At 47.9% G+C, this 13,434-nt stretch overlaps 1 protein-coding gene across 7 annotated transcripts in view; it reads left to right on the top strand.

Annotated features, from left to right (window-relative positions):
• LOC117226584 (protein phosphatase 3 catalytic subunit alpha) overlaps window positions 1–13,434 on the top strand; it is a 102,533-nt gene that overhangs the window by 81,074 nt on the left and 8,025 nt on the right. For 3 of the 7 annotated variants that reach the window (XM_076518240.1, XM_076518237.1, XM_076518235.1), the window contains 3 exons: window positions 11,472–11,556; window positions 11,687–11,784; window positions 12,236–12,425. In XM_076518240.1, coding sequence (XP_076374355.1) covers window positions 11,472–11,556; window positions 11,687–11,784; window positions 12,236–12,425 — 373 coding nt within the window. Of the gene's footprint in view, window positions 1–11,471; window positions 11,557–11,686; window positions 11,785–12,235; window positions 12,452–13,434 lie in introns of all 7 variants that reach the window. The other 4 variants (XM_076518239.1, XM_076518236.1, XM_076518238.1 and 1 more) reach the window with 3 other exon arrangements.

The raw sequence follows: 13,434 nt of genomic DNA, 5'->3' as shown, positions 1-13,434 counted from the left end.
TAGGCGAGGCGTTGTTCACGAGGATTCGCTCGTTTCGCTAAAATTCGCAGACTAACGTGATACCTTCTCCGTCGATGAAACGTTAATCCGATTTGTTGCATCGTAAATTAGCCGGGATGAAACGTGCAATTGCATGTAGTCGCGTCAAGTAGAAAAGTCGAAATTGGTCAGACCAAGCCGCCTCGCGACCAGCGTTCCGGGCAGGCGATAGTTTTCTCACTTGTTTCGTCTCTTCGTTCCTGTTCGAGACGCTTGTACACGTACATATATACACGAAACCGAGCACACGTGTGTCCCTTATACGTGTACGTGTACACCTGTCTACTTGTCCCATCTACTTCTTGTTCCTTTTACACGCGAGCTCTGCAATTTTATTTACTCGAGTCGCGTCTCGTTCGGACTCTGTTTCGTTCGGTTTCTTTACGATTCGTTCGGTTTCTTTCCGTTTCGTTTGATTTCTTTCCATTCCGTTTCGTTTCGTTTCGTTTCGTTCTATCCTCCGGCGTGTTTCGTTCTTTTTCTCGCTCTTGGTTCTGTCTTTCTTTTCTCACTTCTACCCACTTCTCTGTTCAACCCCCGTATCTGTCGCCACGCTCTGCGCTCGACACTGGAACCACCGACGCACACGTCTGCGAAACCTTCGAGTTTCGTTTTAAAATATATTTATATTTTCGATCACAAAGATCTCGAAGATTTATAATTCGTTTCGATCCCTCGGTCGTTCCACGTGCCAACGCTAATCGCTCTCGTCACCAGCCACCTGTCTCGTCAGGCTACATCCCTCCAGAGCCCCTCCATCCACGCCTCGTTCTCTCTTCGCCGATCAACCAACACTTTGGCAGCAACCCGACAGTCCGAACGAGCTTCCAATTATCGCTGAGAGTCAGTCGCAAAGAGGAATCCCACTTTAACGCGTCAAGTGTGCCGAAAACCAACCCCCAAAATTCCTGCAACGTGAAATTCTAGATCCTGGTAACTTACGGTTTGTTCGATATATTCAAAATTAGAGCCACCCGGGCGCGCGGCACTCGACGCGTTAACAACTACGAAATTAATGATCTTGTTCGTTAATTTCGAACGCTCCTTCGCACGGAGCATTTCGAAACCCTGTTGGCAGTCGTCGCGAGACCGTACGCAGATCGAATCTGCACCGATCTCAAGCTCTGTTAACGTCGGAGAACATGCACAATTTCAGACGCTAATAATACAGTAACGATCGGATTAAATTCTGTAGACCCATTGTTATTCGATCGAATTGCTCTGATTTCCTCGAAAATAGTTGTCGAATGAACGCGTCGATGAAATTTCGTCTGCCGGAAAAATTACGGAACGTCTTTCGCAATCCGGGGGCATTTCGCTCGCAGCAGCCTAATATTATGCGCGTTCCGCACCGGGAAATCCTGGAAGCCTAAACGCAGGCAATACATTTCTCCGTAAACAGTCCCCAAAGGCAAGCGTCGACGGATAATCCGGATGGAACACGGTTGATCTGCCGGCAGTAGCATACGAGGCTAGCTGGTCGATTGTTTTAAACCCCCTCTGCCGCTGTTCTTCTTTCGTACAGTGTCCCCCCCCCTCTCTCTCTTCTCTCTCACTCTCTCTCTCTCTCTCTCTATCTCTCTCTATCTCTCTCTGTGTCCCTGTCTCTCTCGTCTCGATGTCTCTGATCCCCGGGGAACCGTGTGCAGATCGATCGAACGCATCGAGTTCCGCGGGATACGGAGGGAAAAGCGTCGGTGGATCGATCACAACTCCCTTCGAGCGCGGTTCGAAGCTCGTCTTTTCAACCCCGTCGCCATTTGCAACCGGAAACCCGGCTGGGAATCGGGCGAAACGCGAAATACCGTTTCGATCAATTATTCTTGGAAAAGAAACGAAATCCCGATGATACGATCGAATCGCGAGTCGATCTCCGCGAGGTCGAGGTGCGGAAATAATTGTGAAAAAATTTGGTTAGATAATATTAATTAGAGGGAGGTCCAAGCAACGATCTAGGCAGATTAGATTTTCGCGGATCGGCTAAGTTCCATTCCAGCAGAGCGACGATCCTCTGGATTTTCACGATCCGCGGCGCTACCAGAATTTTTCCGACCCACATCCGGCCGAGTCGAAAACATCGGTTTCCCTGGATCGATAGAGGAGACTCTGCGCTTTGAAACGATATATTTTGCAGCCTTGTTTAAACAATAACTGCCCCTGAAGGCAAGGTCTGGAGCGATTATTTTTGCACCTCGATTATTTTTGCCTCTCGTCGGATCGAACCACCGTTTGTGCTCGCGAGTAGTCGTTTCGACGGCCAGGGCCGTGTGCTCAGGGGGCAAACGAGACAGCCGACAGTTGAGAGCCTTCGTTCGTCCAGCCCCTCGGTTTCCCCCGGACTTCGCAGTATCCCCCTTTTATGCGTGTCTTTTGATTATTTTCCATTTACCTTTTCTTTCGTCGAACCGGACAAGGATCGAGTTACGAGGAGCCGTCACTCGAAGCTCTCTTTCGTTGCCATTTTCGTCCTTGTCTCTCTCTCTCTCTCTCTCTCTCTCGCTCTTTCTCTTTCTCTTTTCCTCTCTCGCTCTCTTTTTTACGTTTCCGAGCGAGAGCACCCCCGCGAGCCCACGTGACAGAAGCATCTCCGGACAGGACGACATTTCAACCACCCAGCAACCCCTCTCGATCCAAGAACCCCTGTCGGCACTGTGCTAACCCCCTTTCAGACCCTGCACGCTTCTCTGATCTCTCTCTCTCTCTCTCTCTCTCTCTCTCTCTTTTCTCTCTTTCTCTTTTTCTCTATTTGTGTGTATTCCTTTGTACGGTCGCGTTCGTGTTAAAGGTCGACGAGGTAATGTTTGCCTGCCGATGCGGGGGCGTTTCAAATTGGATCCCGCGACGGTAACATTGTGGTCGAATCACTCATCGACCGCTAGATTGCTTGGCTGTACTACAATTTACTCGGTCCCCATTATTTGTCAATTAAAAACACGACGAATTGAAAACTTTTTCACTTCAGTTCTTAACATCGGTTTCTTTCTTATCTTTTGCGCCCTCTTTTCCCTATTCGATGCTTCGATTATGAAAAATAAGTATGTGGGAGTAATCTACGTGAAAAGCTGCATCCAAAATATAACAGAAAGTTTTCGATACTAGTCTCCGCTTTCAAAATAACCGGGCGCAAAAGGAAGTATCGCGTCTGACCTCGAAACGATAAAATTCTTTCCACCTTTACGATGTGATTTTTAACGTAGAATCGACCCAGTGTATCGTTAATTCTTTATTCGAAACAATTGCAACTTGAAAACGAATTAAGTGCGAAAAATTGATCGACAGTCCTCCTTGAACCCGAACGCAGGCACGATCTATCTTAGCGATCACGAAACTGATTCAAGCAACATAAACTCTGTCGCAACAGCATCGTCACTATCATCGTTTCTTTCATGATACCATGTCTGTCCCTTTCAGTGTTTCATCGACTCATCTTTCATTCTTTTCTCTCTCTCTCTCTCTCTCTCTCTCTCTCTCTCTCTCTCACTCTCTGTCTCTGTTTCTGTCTCTTTCCGCTCTCTGTCTTCCCTGAATTCACTTTGCGTTCTCTTGATTGATTTAGTTCTCCAATCGATTGTTTCGTTCTTCTTTTAATTTCCCTTTTCTTCGTAACTCTGTTCTGTTTCTTATATCTGTTCTGTCGCTGTCTCTGTCTTTTTCTTTTGCGCGACCTAAACCTCCTTTTCTTTTTCCCTAGACGTTTTATTTATCGCGCATGCTAGTGTCGAAAGTAGATGTCCTAGGATTACATAGTACTAATTAACTCGAGTCTCTCGAGATCGTGCGAGGAACCCCCCTTCCCTACGCAGAAAAATTTCTGGATCTCAAGATCTTTCCGAAAGAGGCGATTGCTAACTGTCGGACTGCGGATCTTTGTTGAAATTAACGAGATATTTAAATTAAACGAAGCTTCTTATTTAATAATTCATTTTAAACGCATAAAATCTGCAGTCTATTAATCGCGTTCAAATTCTTAAAAGTACAGTACACCCCTTATTTCTGTTCTCTCGACGATGATCGCGGATCTCGCACGATCTTCGGGAAAATGTTTATTAATCAAAGGTTTTTCTTAATCAGTTTTTTTCAGGTAGCTTCTATGTAGCGGTGTGTTAATTACCGCGCACTAAATAGCCCCTCGAATGTCCGACGTGACGACGGTCTTTCTCTTTCTCTCTTTCTCTCTCTCTCACACACACTCTTTTTTTCTATCTTTCTTGTTTCCTCCGTGTCTCTCTCTCTCTCTTTATCGAAATTACTTTCCTCGACGCTCGACTCGAAACAACGATGTCGATAATACGAAAGACCGAGAAGAGAAGAGAAGAAAAGAGAAACAGTATCGCCATGTAGAAAGTAATCACGAAGTTTCCGGGGCCAGGGCGGTCTGCGCGACATCGAAGATCAAACGAGCAACTTCTTTCTACAGCTTCGCCGAATTTCGATGGAGAAATCCCTGGTGAAACCCTATCCGATTTTCTCGGTTCTCCCCTTCGATTCGATTTCCCATCCCCCATCCTGTCCGTCTAATTATCCCTCGTTTTCCCCAATTCTCGGCGACAATTAAATCTTTGCTCGACCATTTCGATGATCGTGCTTGATCTTCGTTAACCCCCTAGCTGGGCTATCCGGAACAATTTTTGAAAGGTCGGACATTTACGAGAACATTCCGCAAAAATTTAAATTGGACAAGTAAGACGTGAAATTAAATTGGCAGTCCTAATTCTAGGTATGTTTCTTGAGAGGTCCAACGAAAATCGGTTGAACGGAGCTCTACCTATGGCTCGAGGGAAACCGCAGGCCGCCCCTGTGTCCCTTACTAATCACCTTCTTTACGCTTTTTCAGTGGCCACCGTTTAAACCGGCAAGGATCGATGTATTCGTTCGATCCACGAGTCCAATTCGACGATCTCTCCCACGGATCTATGAAACCGGAAGCTTCTCTGCGCGTTCGCGTTGCTCCATCGTTTCTGTGCCAGCCGCGGCACGACGCGCGATCGATGGAACGGTGTTGCGAAATAACTCGGCCGCGATCCCGGGAAAATTCGGATTAGAATCACGAGTGCGCCGAGATTCTCTGATCTCCGTCGCGAGATCTTCGAAATTGGACAACGTGGAATTCTCGATTGCACGTCGCGCAGAAGCCGGTTCGAAGGAAGAAAAATAGATCTCGCTGTCGTTCCCGTAAAGTAAAACGATGTGGAATCGAGAATCGCGAGAGCGGGCTCGAAAGAGGAACTTGGAAGACTGCGGATTTCCAGGGAAAATGAGTAGACGCGAACAAAAGCGGCGAGAAAAGGGGTTCCGAGAATTTGCGAATTGTGAAGAGGATCCGCAGTCGTCTGCTCGCGGCTCGGCTACTGTGGAATTACGTTCGAGCTCGATGGAGGAATTTTCGGCCCGCTCTCGACTCACTTTCAATTCGAGGATATTAATAACAGCGACCCTCGACACGCGACGACGATTAATTAATTAATTAGCCGCGCGTGCCGAGGGAGCGCTACGTACAATCTTTCTGAATTTTAAACGCACACGCTTCACTTGAATGCCACTTACGCTGTGCACTCTTTTTCTTGTCTGTTCTATGTGTTCTTTTCTTTACGCCACATTCTACAACCAACCAACCAACCAACCAACTACCAACCAACCAACCAACCAACTACCAACCAACCAACCAACCATCAACCAATTGAAATTCGAAAAATCTGTGTTACCGATTCGAAACCTCCTTCGTCGGACTGTCCGAGCGATCGATCTCGATCGGCTGAACAATCGATCACGACCGAAAAAAAAAACGAAAACGATATATATATATACGTATATGTATATATGCGTGTATACGCATATATCGTATCCGCCTCTCTTTTATCTCTTCTCTTCGGCCGCATTGATGCTGCTCTCACATTGTTGGTTACTTCTGTCCTTTTACTCACGTCCACGCTCTCACCATCGGTAAACCGACCATGGGCACCATGGCCGCTATGGTAAACCCGATGGTAACCCGACGGTCTGGTCCGAAAACGACCCCACCTACCATCGCGTACGGTGAGTTCTTCTCTGTTGACAACAAGTCCGCATAGAATCTCGACCGTGGAGGATCCCGAAGCTCGGGAGACCTAATCTCGATCCCTCGATCCGCGATCCATCGAGCCAAGAAAACTCGGGATCGGTTTCGAGCAGATCTATAAAAATTCGAATTAGAAACTCAGCTTCGTCGGGCTGTTTTGAATCGCTGCGTGGGAACGATTAGGTCTCTCCGCAGGGTGAATCCTCCATGAATCGACGCGCAGAACGAAATCGAAGCAGGCCGGCGCCCAATGGCGGAGACCAAGAAATTGGAAGACCGTGGAATGTCATATCGTAGATATTTTCTAACGACAAAGTTGAGAATTTTGTACGAAATTGCTTTCGAAGGTCCGAGAGCCATTGGGCGGCGAGGCTGTCGCACAGTGGTCTGAATCGAGGAATTTTGCTGGAACTATCGAACTTCTGTGAAACGTCGACGTGACATTTTTGCCGAGAAATTTAACAACGAGGTCGTTGCTTACGTTCGACGTTAATTTTGTAGAGCCCAGCCATTGATGATAAATCTTAAAAACATCCGAAAAAGACGCGAAACAATCGAAATATCTTAAGGAAGCCGAGTAAAAGTCGACTTTTCCACAAAGTGTCACAGAATCCTTCGACCCAGACGACAGTGCATCGTTGCAAAACGAAATCGCGCGATAAGGCTACGATATGCAACCACATAGGCGTCGCGACGAATGCTTGACAAGGTCGCCAGAGGAGTCTGTTCGTAGTGGCGACGCCTATGATCGTCGAAAGTCACGGAGATCCATCTGTCTCGAAGATCGACGCGTATCGAGCCAACGGGACTCGCGATTTCGATCCGAAGGATCCATGGACGTCTTTATCGATCCGCGTTGGCTCGATAAATGCGGCTGTTAGAATGATATAGCACTGGTAGAGGTGTTTTCTTTGGGCTTTGTCGAGATTTTCCTTCCGGGTTCCTTTCACGGGAACTTTCTCTCTCTCTCTCTCTCTCTCTCTCTCTCTCTCTCTCTCTTTACTCTCTGGTGGGTTTATAGTGTGTTAGTTACGCTCTCCTGTCGCGCGATGGATCTCCGTTTCTGGGATTCGAGTACCTTACGATAAATGTTAGCTCGGTAGATGACCGTCGCAATGACGATCGCGAATCAATGCAGAAAGAGATTGCACCAGTCGATTGTTGCTATTGGAAATAGCAATCGATAAGTGACTTCGAATAGAATGCAGTAATTCTATGATCTGTCTGAATGTACAAATTTTGCGCGCGGAGCTCTTTCAGGAAGATATCTCGACTCGATCGATCCCGACGGGAGAGATCGGCCAGTTTCTCGATCATGATTTTGTCATTGCGACAGGCCACTGGTGCGTACCTTGCGCTGACACGTAAATGTCTAGAGAGCAAAAGGCTTGATCTGTTGTACAAATTAGTAGTGACGTACGTCGTTGTATGTGCCGCATCTCGTCCTTCCCGCGAGAACCGCAGGATCCAAAGGACACACGATCGACCAAATATATCGCGCGCATATCCGCGAGGAGAAACCCTTTACACGCCTTTGACGACGACCGATTCCATAGCCGCAGAAGTCCCCGCGCGATTCTGTGTCCTCTCTCGACCGTAAAGAATTTATAGGGATCGTAGGGACGCGATCGTTCAACTCTTTGAACCCCCGAGACTCGCGATCCCACTTTTCTCGATCGGCGAGAATCGCGTTCCCACTTTTCTCGATCGGCGAGAATCGCGTTCCCACTTTTCTCGATCGGCGAGAATCGCGTTTCCTGTATCCTATGTCGATGATCTTAACAGCTCAAACAATTTCCGCGAGATCATCTTGAAGTTCGGAGTTACATACACGGTAACCGGTGGTCGGTGTAACACGTGTCTGCCCACCCCCAACCCTCCGAGACACCGAATCCGTTCCCCGAGTGACGAATTGTCCAATTTGCTGTAGCGACCTCGACGGCCCCGACAACCGGAGACTTAGCTCGCGAACGGTTAGGGAAGCGGAAACACGACGACACCGGGACGATACTTTCACGTACGTCGACTCGTTCGTGTGTGTAACCTTTACAGTTTAGAGAGAGAGTCCAGCCCCAGCCAGCTGGACCTCGTGGACACTCGTGACTAATGCGTGTCGTGCAACCCCCGCGCGCGCGAGACTCGCCAAATCGAGCACCCCATACAGAACACGGAGAAACAACTGCCATGACAATTTAACCTTTCGAAACCCTTTCAAACAGTCGCGATGAACCGAACGAATCTCACAATTGTTGCAAGGTGTATCGATTCTGGTTTATGGTACTCCGACCGAATAGTTCATAGTTTTGTACGCGGCGCTACTTTTCTTTTTTATAATAAAATATGCGTAGAATTTGTTCGTACATATCGAACGGGAAGTATTAAAAAGCTAACTATCGGGAGAGAGGAGAGTACCGTGTATCGGTTTCGGTTGCACAGAATTGGATATTACATCGGGTCTGTAATTGATATTTTTCGGATTTTTTTGACCGATGCGTGTTTCCCTCGCAGTTGCATTTTACGCGACAAGTACATTGCATTCCCTTCGGGGCATTAAAAGTATCGATTCCGCGTGTCTATATTTAAATCGAAAATGCGCGCAGCACGAGATATCGCGCGTTTGTAAAATAAACGTTTAAAAAATAACTGTTACACCGATGTAACATCGGTTCCTCAAAAACGAAACCGAAACCGATACAAGTCAGAACGGATAAACCTTATCGCCGGACTGCGGATTTTACGTGTTCATTGCAACAAAATGTGAAGATCGAATGCAAAATAAACGCGAAGATAAATGTTTATGCATCGCGATAGGCGCGGACAAATTTCATTCCGTGTAAAAGTCCGCAGTCTGCTTCAGAAAGTTACGAGACATTTTCTCCATAACCGTTCGAACAACCGCAACGGATATCACGAGAAACCGTTTTCAAGTCCTACGCAACAGTCCCAGCTTCCCCGAAAACGATCGAAAAAGAGAACGAAAGATCCGGCTTGCGAGAGCCGAGCTCGAAAGTGTCCGATACCGTCGAAGGGCCTCCACTTTCCATCCCCCATTTTTTACTTCTCTCGCTGCCGAAATTCAGTCGACCCGTAACCGCGCGCCTCCGGTATTTGCAAACGAACGTTAATCGCGTCGTCCGTTCTCTCCCCGGCGACATTTTTCTATATTTTTCGGTTCTTTCTCTCGTTCGAGTAATTTCAGAGACGCATAGGTTAATTTCGGAGTCCCCGCGGACGTTTTCATCCGCGAGTCCCGCGATTAACATCGCGGATTAGGTTTAATGGCGGGGCCGGTTCTCTCGCGATCATAATTACTGCACGCCCCGCGCGTAATTAGAGAACGTTAAACGAGAAAGGAGAGAGCGGTTTTTAGGTCGCGATATTACGCCCCTCCACCCCTGCCCCCCGCGTTCCAACAGGTTATTTCTTCCGTTTGTCCCGCTTATGCGACGCGTAAATTTCCGCCGTTATTCCTCGGCCAATTTGGGGGCCCGGATAGCACAAATAATCATGGCTTACGCGAAAAACACGCGATTCGTTATTCTTAACAAAAACGTTCGCGGTTTTCTCCTCGTTCACGATGACGAGAGCGCGATTCAAAATAATCGGAGCACGATTTAAGGCACATTTTACAACCACCGTTCGCCTCTAGCGGTGTTCCGTCGCTGCAACGTTTGCTATACCGAACACGGGCAAGGTCTGAGACCATAAAAAAAATCGAGAAACGTCTCTCTCGTGGTATCTTGTCACCGAGAGGCGAAGCAGCTCGGTGGACGCGGAGCATCCCCGTGGACATTCGATTTCGCGAAAAATCGCGCGCAGGGCTCGGATACGGGTCGAACGAACGGGGTACCTTGGGGAAAAGGCGAACGCCCTTTTGGAGTAACGTTAAGAATGAACGCAAAGAGAAACGGAAAATGTAAATGCGAACGAGAATAGTAGGCAAGTAGCGGTGAAAATTAACCAACGGCGAGCGGTTAAAGCGCCGCAGTGACCGACGGTGCGTACGTTTCTCGCGCTCAGCCTGCATGTGCATGCGACCTATTTTTTTCTCTCTTGCATCCCGTGTTTTTTTGCATAATAGAACCGACGACGACGACGACCACGACGACGACCATGACGACGGCAAGCACGTGCGCGCACATATATGCACGCGGCTTACAGAATTTACAGACTTTCCGATGCGTGCGCGCGTGTCTGTCTCTGCGCGCCCGTGCGTATGGATATGTATATACACGAAAGATATGTATGCACATAATCGTACACGGCTTTCACGCGTGCATCCGTATGCAATGAGCTTGTGCTATTATCCTCGTGCACATACACACACACTTTTTCTCTCTGTCTATCTTCCCCTCTCTCTTTCTCTCTCTCTCTATCTCTCTGCTGTCCGTCTATTTTTGTGTGTGTATATATATTATATTAGTGTACATAGCCGATGGACGTGTACACGTACCCTGTACTGTATATACGTTAGCGCGGAAGTATGCGACGAACACTTTGTTTTCGTGGACCTTTGAACGTTCTATCCGCCGCAGGGATTGTTGGTAATTAAATTGTGACAATTAAAAGAGAGACCTTGGAGCGCTGTTTCGATACGTTGATCGCTCGATAATGTTCTTAGAGTCTCCCTCGAAGTAATCGTTTAATCGAACTAAAATATTAACACAAATGTCGCACACCTTCGACCCTCCTAGCTCTCCCGTCATCCGATCGTAACCGATACGGCGATCAACGTGTGCGAGACGATGGTCCCGAAAAGAATCGTTCGACTCCTTCGTCACTGAAAATGATCCAACACCCATCAGTGGATAGCGCGGAAATATCTCTCGAGTGTCTAAAAGACAAAACATCGAGTAGACCGAATTTAATTAGCACAGGCTCGTCGCGTGCACCGATACTTCTGGCTGTAGTTTGTCGTTGTTGTTGTTGTTGTTGTTTGCCGTGCGACTCGAGATTGACGAGTGACGTGTCTTTTTGTTTCGTTCGATTATTGTTTTCCTCCGTTCTCTCTAGTTTTCTTTCTTTCTTGACAAATGGTTTTCTTAACAAAACAAAACAAACAAATCACACCGGTCAAGCTGTGGTATGAATAACGTAGATCTTCGGCGAACGATCGATGGATTCCTCCGGCGATCGATAGATCGCGGGGCGAATCGGTGATCCCGATCTCGCGAAGCCGCTGCCACGCATCCTGTGGCATCTCATCATCGTTGCTCGATGTTTTACCGAGATCTCGCGATCGGACTGGAGATGATAGAGCCGCCTAGATCCACGGCGGATCTAAGATTAAGGCGCCTTCGCGACTTCGTCGATCACCGTCGATGCACAAGGCTGACCCTGGATCGATCCTTCTAACCGGTGGTTCTCGGTTTTCTAGGTGCAGCAGCCAATCTACGCAAGGAGGTAATCAGAAACAAGATCAGGGCCATCGGCAAGATGGCGCGCGTCTTCTCCGTCTTGAGGTGAGTGCGAGCATTGCCGCGGTTCCCTAAACGCGAGGCTCTTTCGATCGAGAAGAAAACGAGATTGCATAGCTTCGATTACGAGCGTCGATCTTCGGCTGACATCGTTGTTTCCTTTCGGCTGTTCCAGGGAGGAGAGCGAGAGCGTGTTGCAGCTGAAGGGGTTGACACCCACTGGAGCTTTGCCTCTTGGCGCTTTGTCTGGTGGCAAGACGTCCCTAAAAAACGGTAAATTTTTCTAGAAAATATATAAAATCATAGATGGATAGACCAAGTACGTTAATATACCGGTAATATACCGAGTAGGTTAATATACCGGTAATATACCGAGTAGGTTAATATACCGGTAATATACCGAGTAGGTTAAATTCTTTCCGGATTTGTTGATATTTTCCGATGACCTCCAACGGTTTCCGAATACCGTTGTCATTCATTCCGTTTCCGACATCCGTGCAGCGAACATCGGGTTTCGCAGACGCGTCTCAAGCATCGTTTCTCATTTTATTTATAATAATTGCATAGTTTATTTTCGATGCTGCCGCACAGTCGCGCCTTTCTACCCCAAAGAGCCGATTAACGGTGCGTTTTCGTCGGAATCGACGACGCGGGGTTTCCGATGGAATATCGATGGTAACCGGTGAACGAACGATAGAGCTGATATCGGATCCGTTGTTTCCAGCTCTTCAAGGCTTCTCGCCGAACCACAAAATCACCTCGTTCGCCGAGGCGAAGGGCCTCGACGCCATAAACGAGAGGATGCCGCCAAGAAAGGACGCTCCGCCCACGCCGGTAAACGAGGAGAAGCCCGTGATAAAGCCGCCGGCTCCTGCGGGAGACAAGCGGGACCACAACACACCGCAACCGCAATCGTGAGCCTCACACTCGTCCAATCAAGGTACACATCACGCCCACGTGGACGATCCTGACCGAGGGAGATGTCACTCTCTCTCTTTCTCTCTTTCTCTCTCTCGCTATCGCTCCTTTTCTCTCCCTTCCCGTGTCTCGCTCGTTCTCTATCTTCATCCCTCCACCCCTGGCAGAAAATATTCGTCTATGAAATTACTCGGCCGTATGTATGGAAATTAATTAGTGGTAACCGAACGCGTATAGGATTCTACGTGATCGACTAAAGTTATAGCAGGGAAACGATGATGAGAGCCGTTCGCTTGCATCGAATCGAATGATTTTCGCCAGGGGTGTAGTCCCGAAAACAGCCGAGTGTCCAATCGAACAGAGCAAATGGTAAATTGGAGACTCGACGACGGAAAAGTTTCCACGAGTGAATCGTGTATCGAGCATCTCGCCATTGGGACAGCGTATCACCGACTAACATGCACGAGCCTCGACTCACGAACTAACTTATCACGCAGGCTAACAACCCCCTCATCAATTTAGTAGAGAACACGCGGACTCACGGCTTCGCGTGTCGTCCTGCACGCCTCGGTGTAACACTTTGTCGACCGTGGATGCGTACCTTGTTAACGCTGGAACCTTGTTCTTGCTGCCGGTGCCTCGAACAGATTGATAGCGAAGCCTAATGGCTAATTAGAGTCACCGATGAATCGCGCGATTTTAATCGGTTCTATAAATTATAAAGAGACACTTTTTCTGCTGTCGTTTCTCGGAGGCATCGGAGACTCGAACCGTGGTTCCAGCACTAATTGTTCATTTAATTGTTCATCGTTAAAGGTAATCGTGTGTTAACGGAAAGTCTGTTGATCCTTTCGCTGCACGCTTCCGCGGCATCTCGAGAACTCGTTAACGCTTCGATCGTCGCGCCGACAACCACAAAAGTTTCATGAAATTAAACCGTTCGATCTCAACCAAGTTAAAATTGAAATAATCGCGGCGATAGATCGAGACAAATCTGTTTATCGT

This window comes from Megalopta genalis, chromosome 2 (assembly GCF_051020955.1).
Source record: "Megalopta genalis isolate 19385.01 chromosome 2, iyMegGena1_principal, whole genome shotgun sequence".
NCBI classification, from domain to species: Eukaryota; Metazoa; Arthropoda; class Insecta; order Hymenoptera; family Halictidae; genus Megalopta; species Megalopta genalis.
This window is presented reverse-complemented; position numbering and strand designations above follow the sequence as displayed.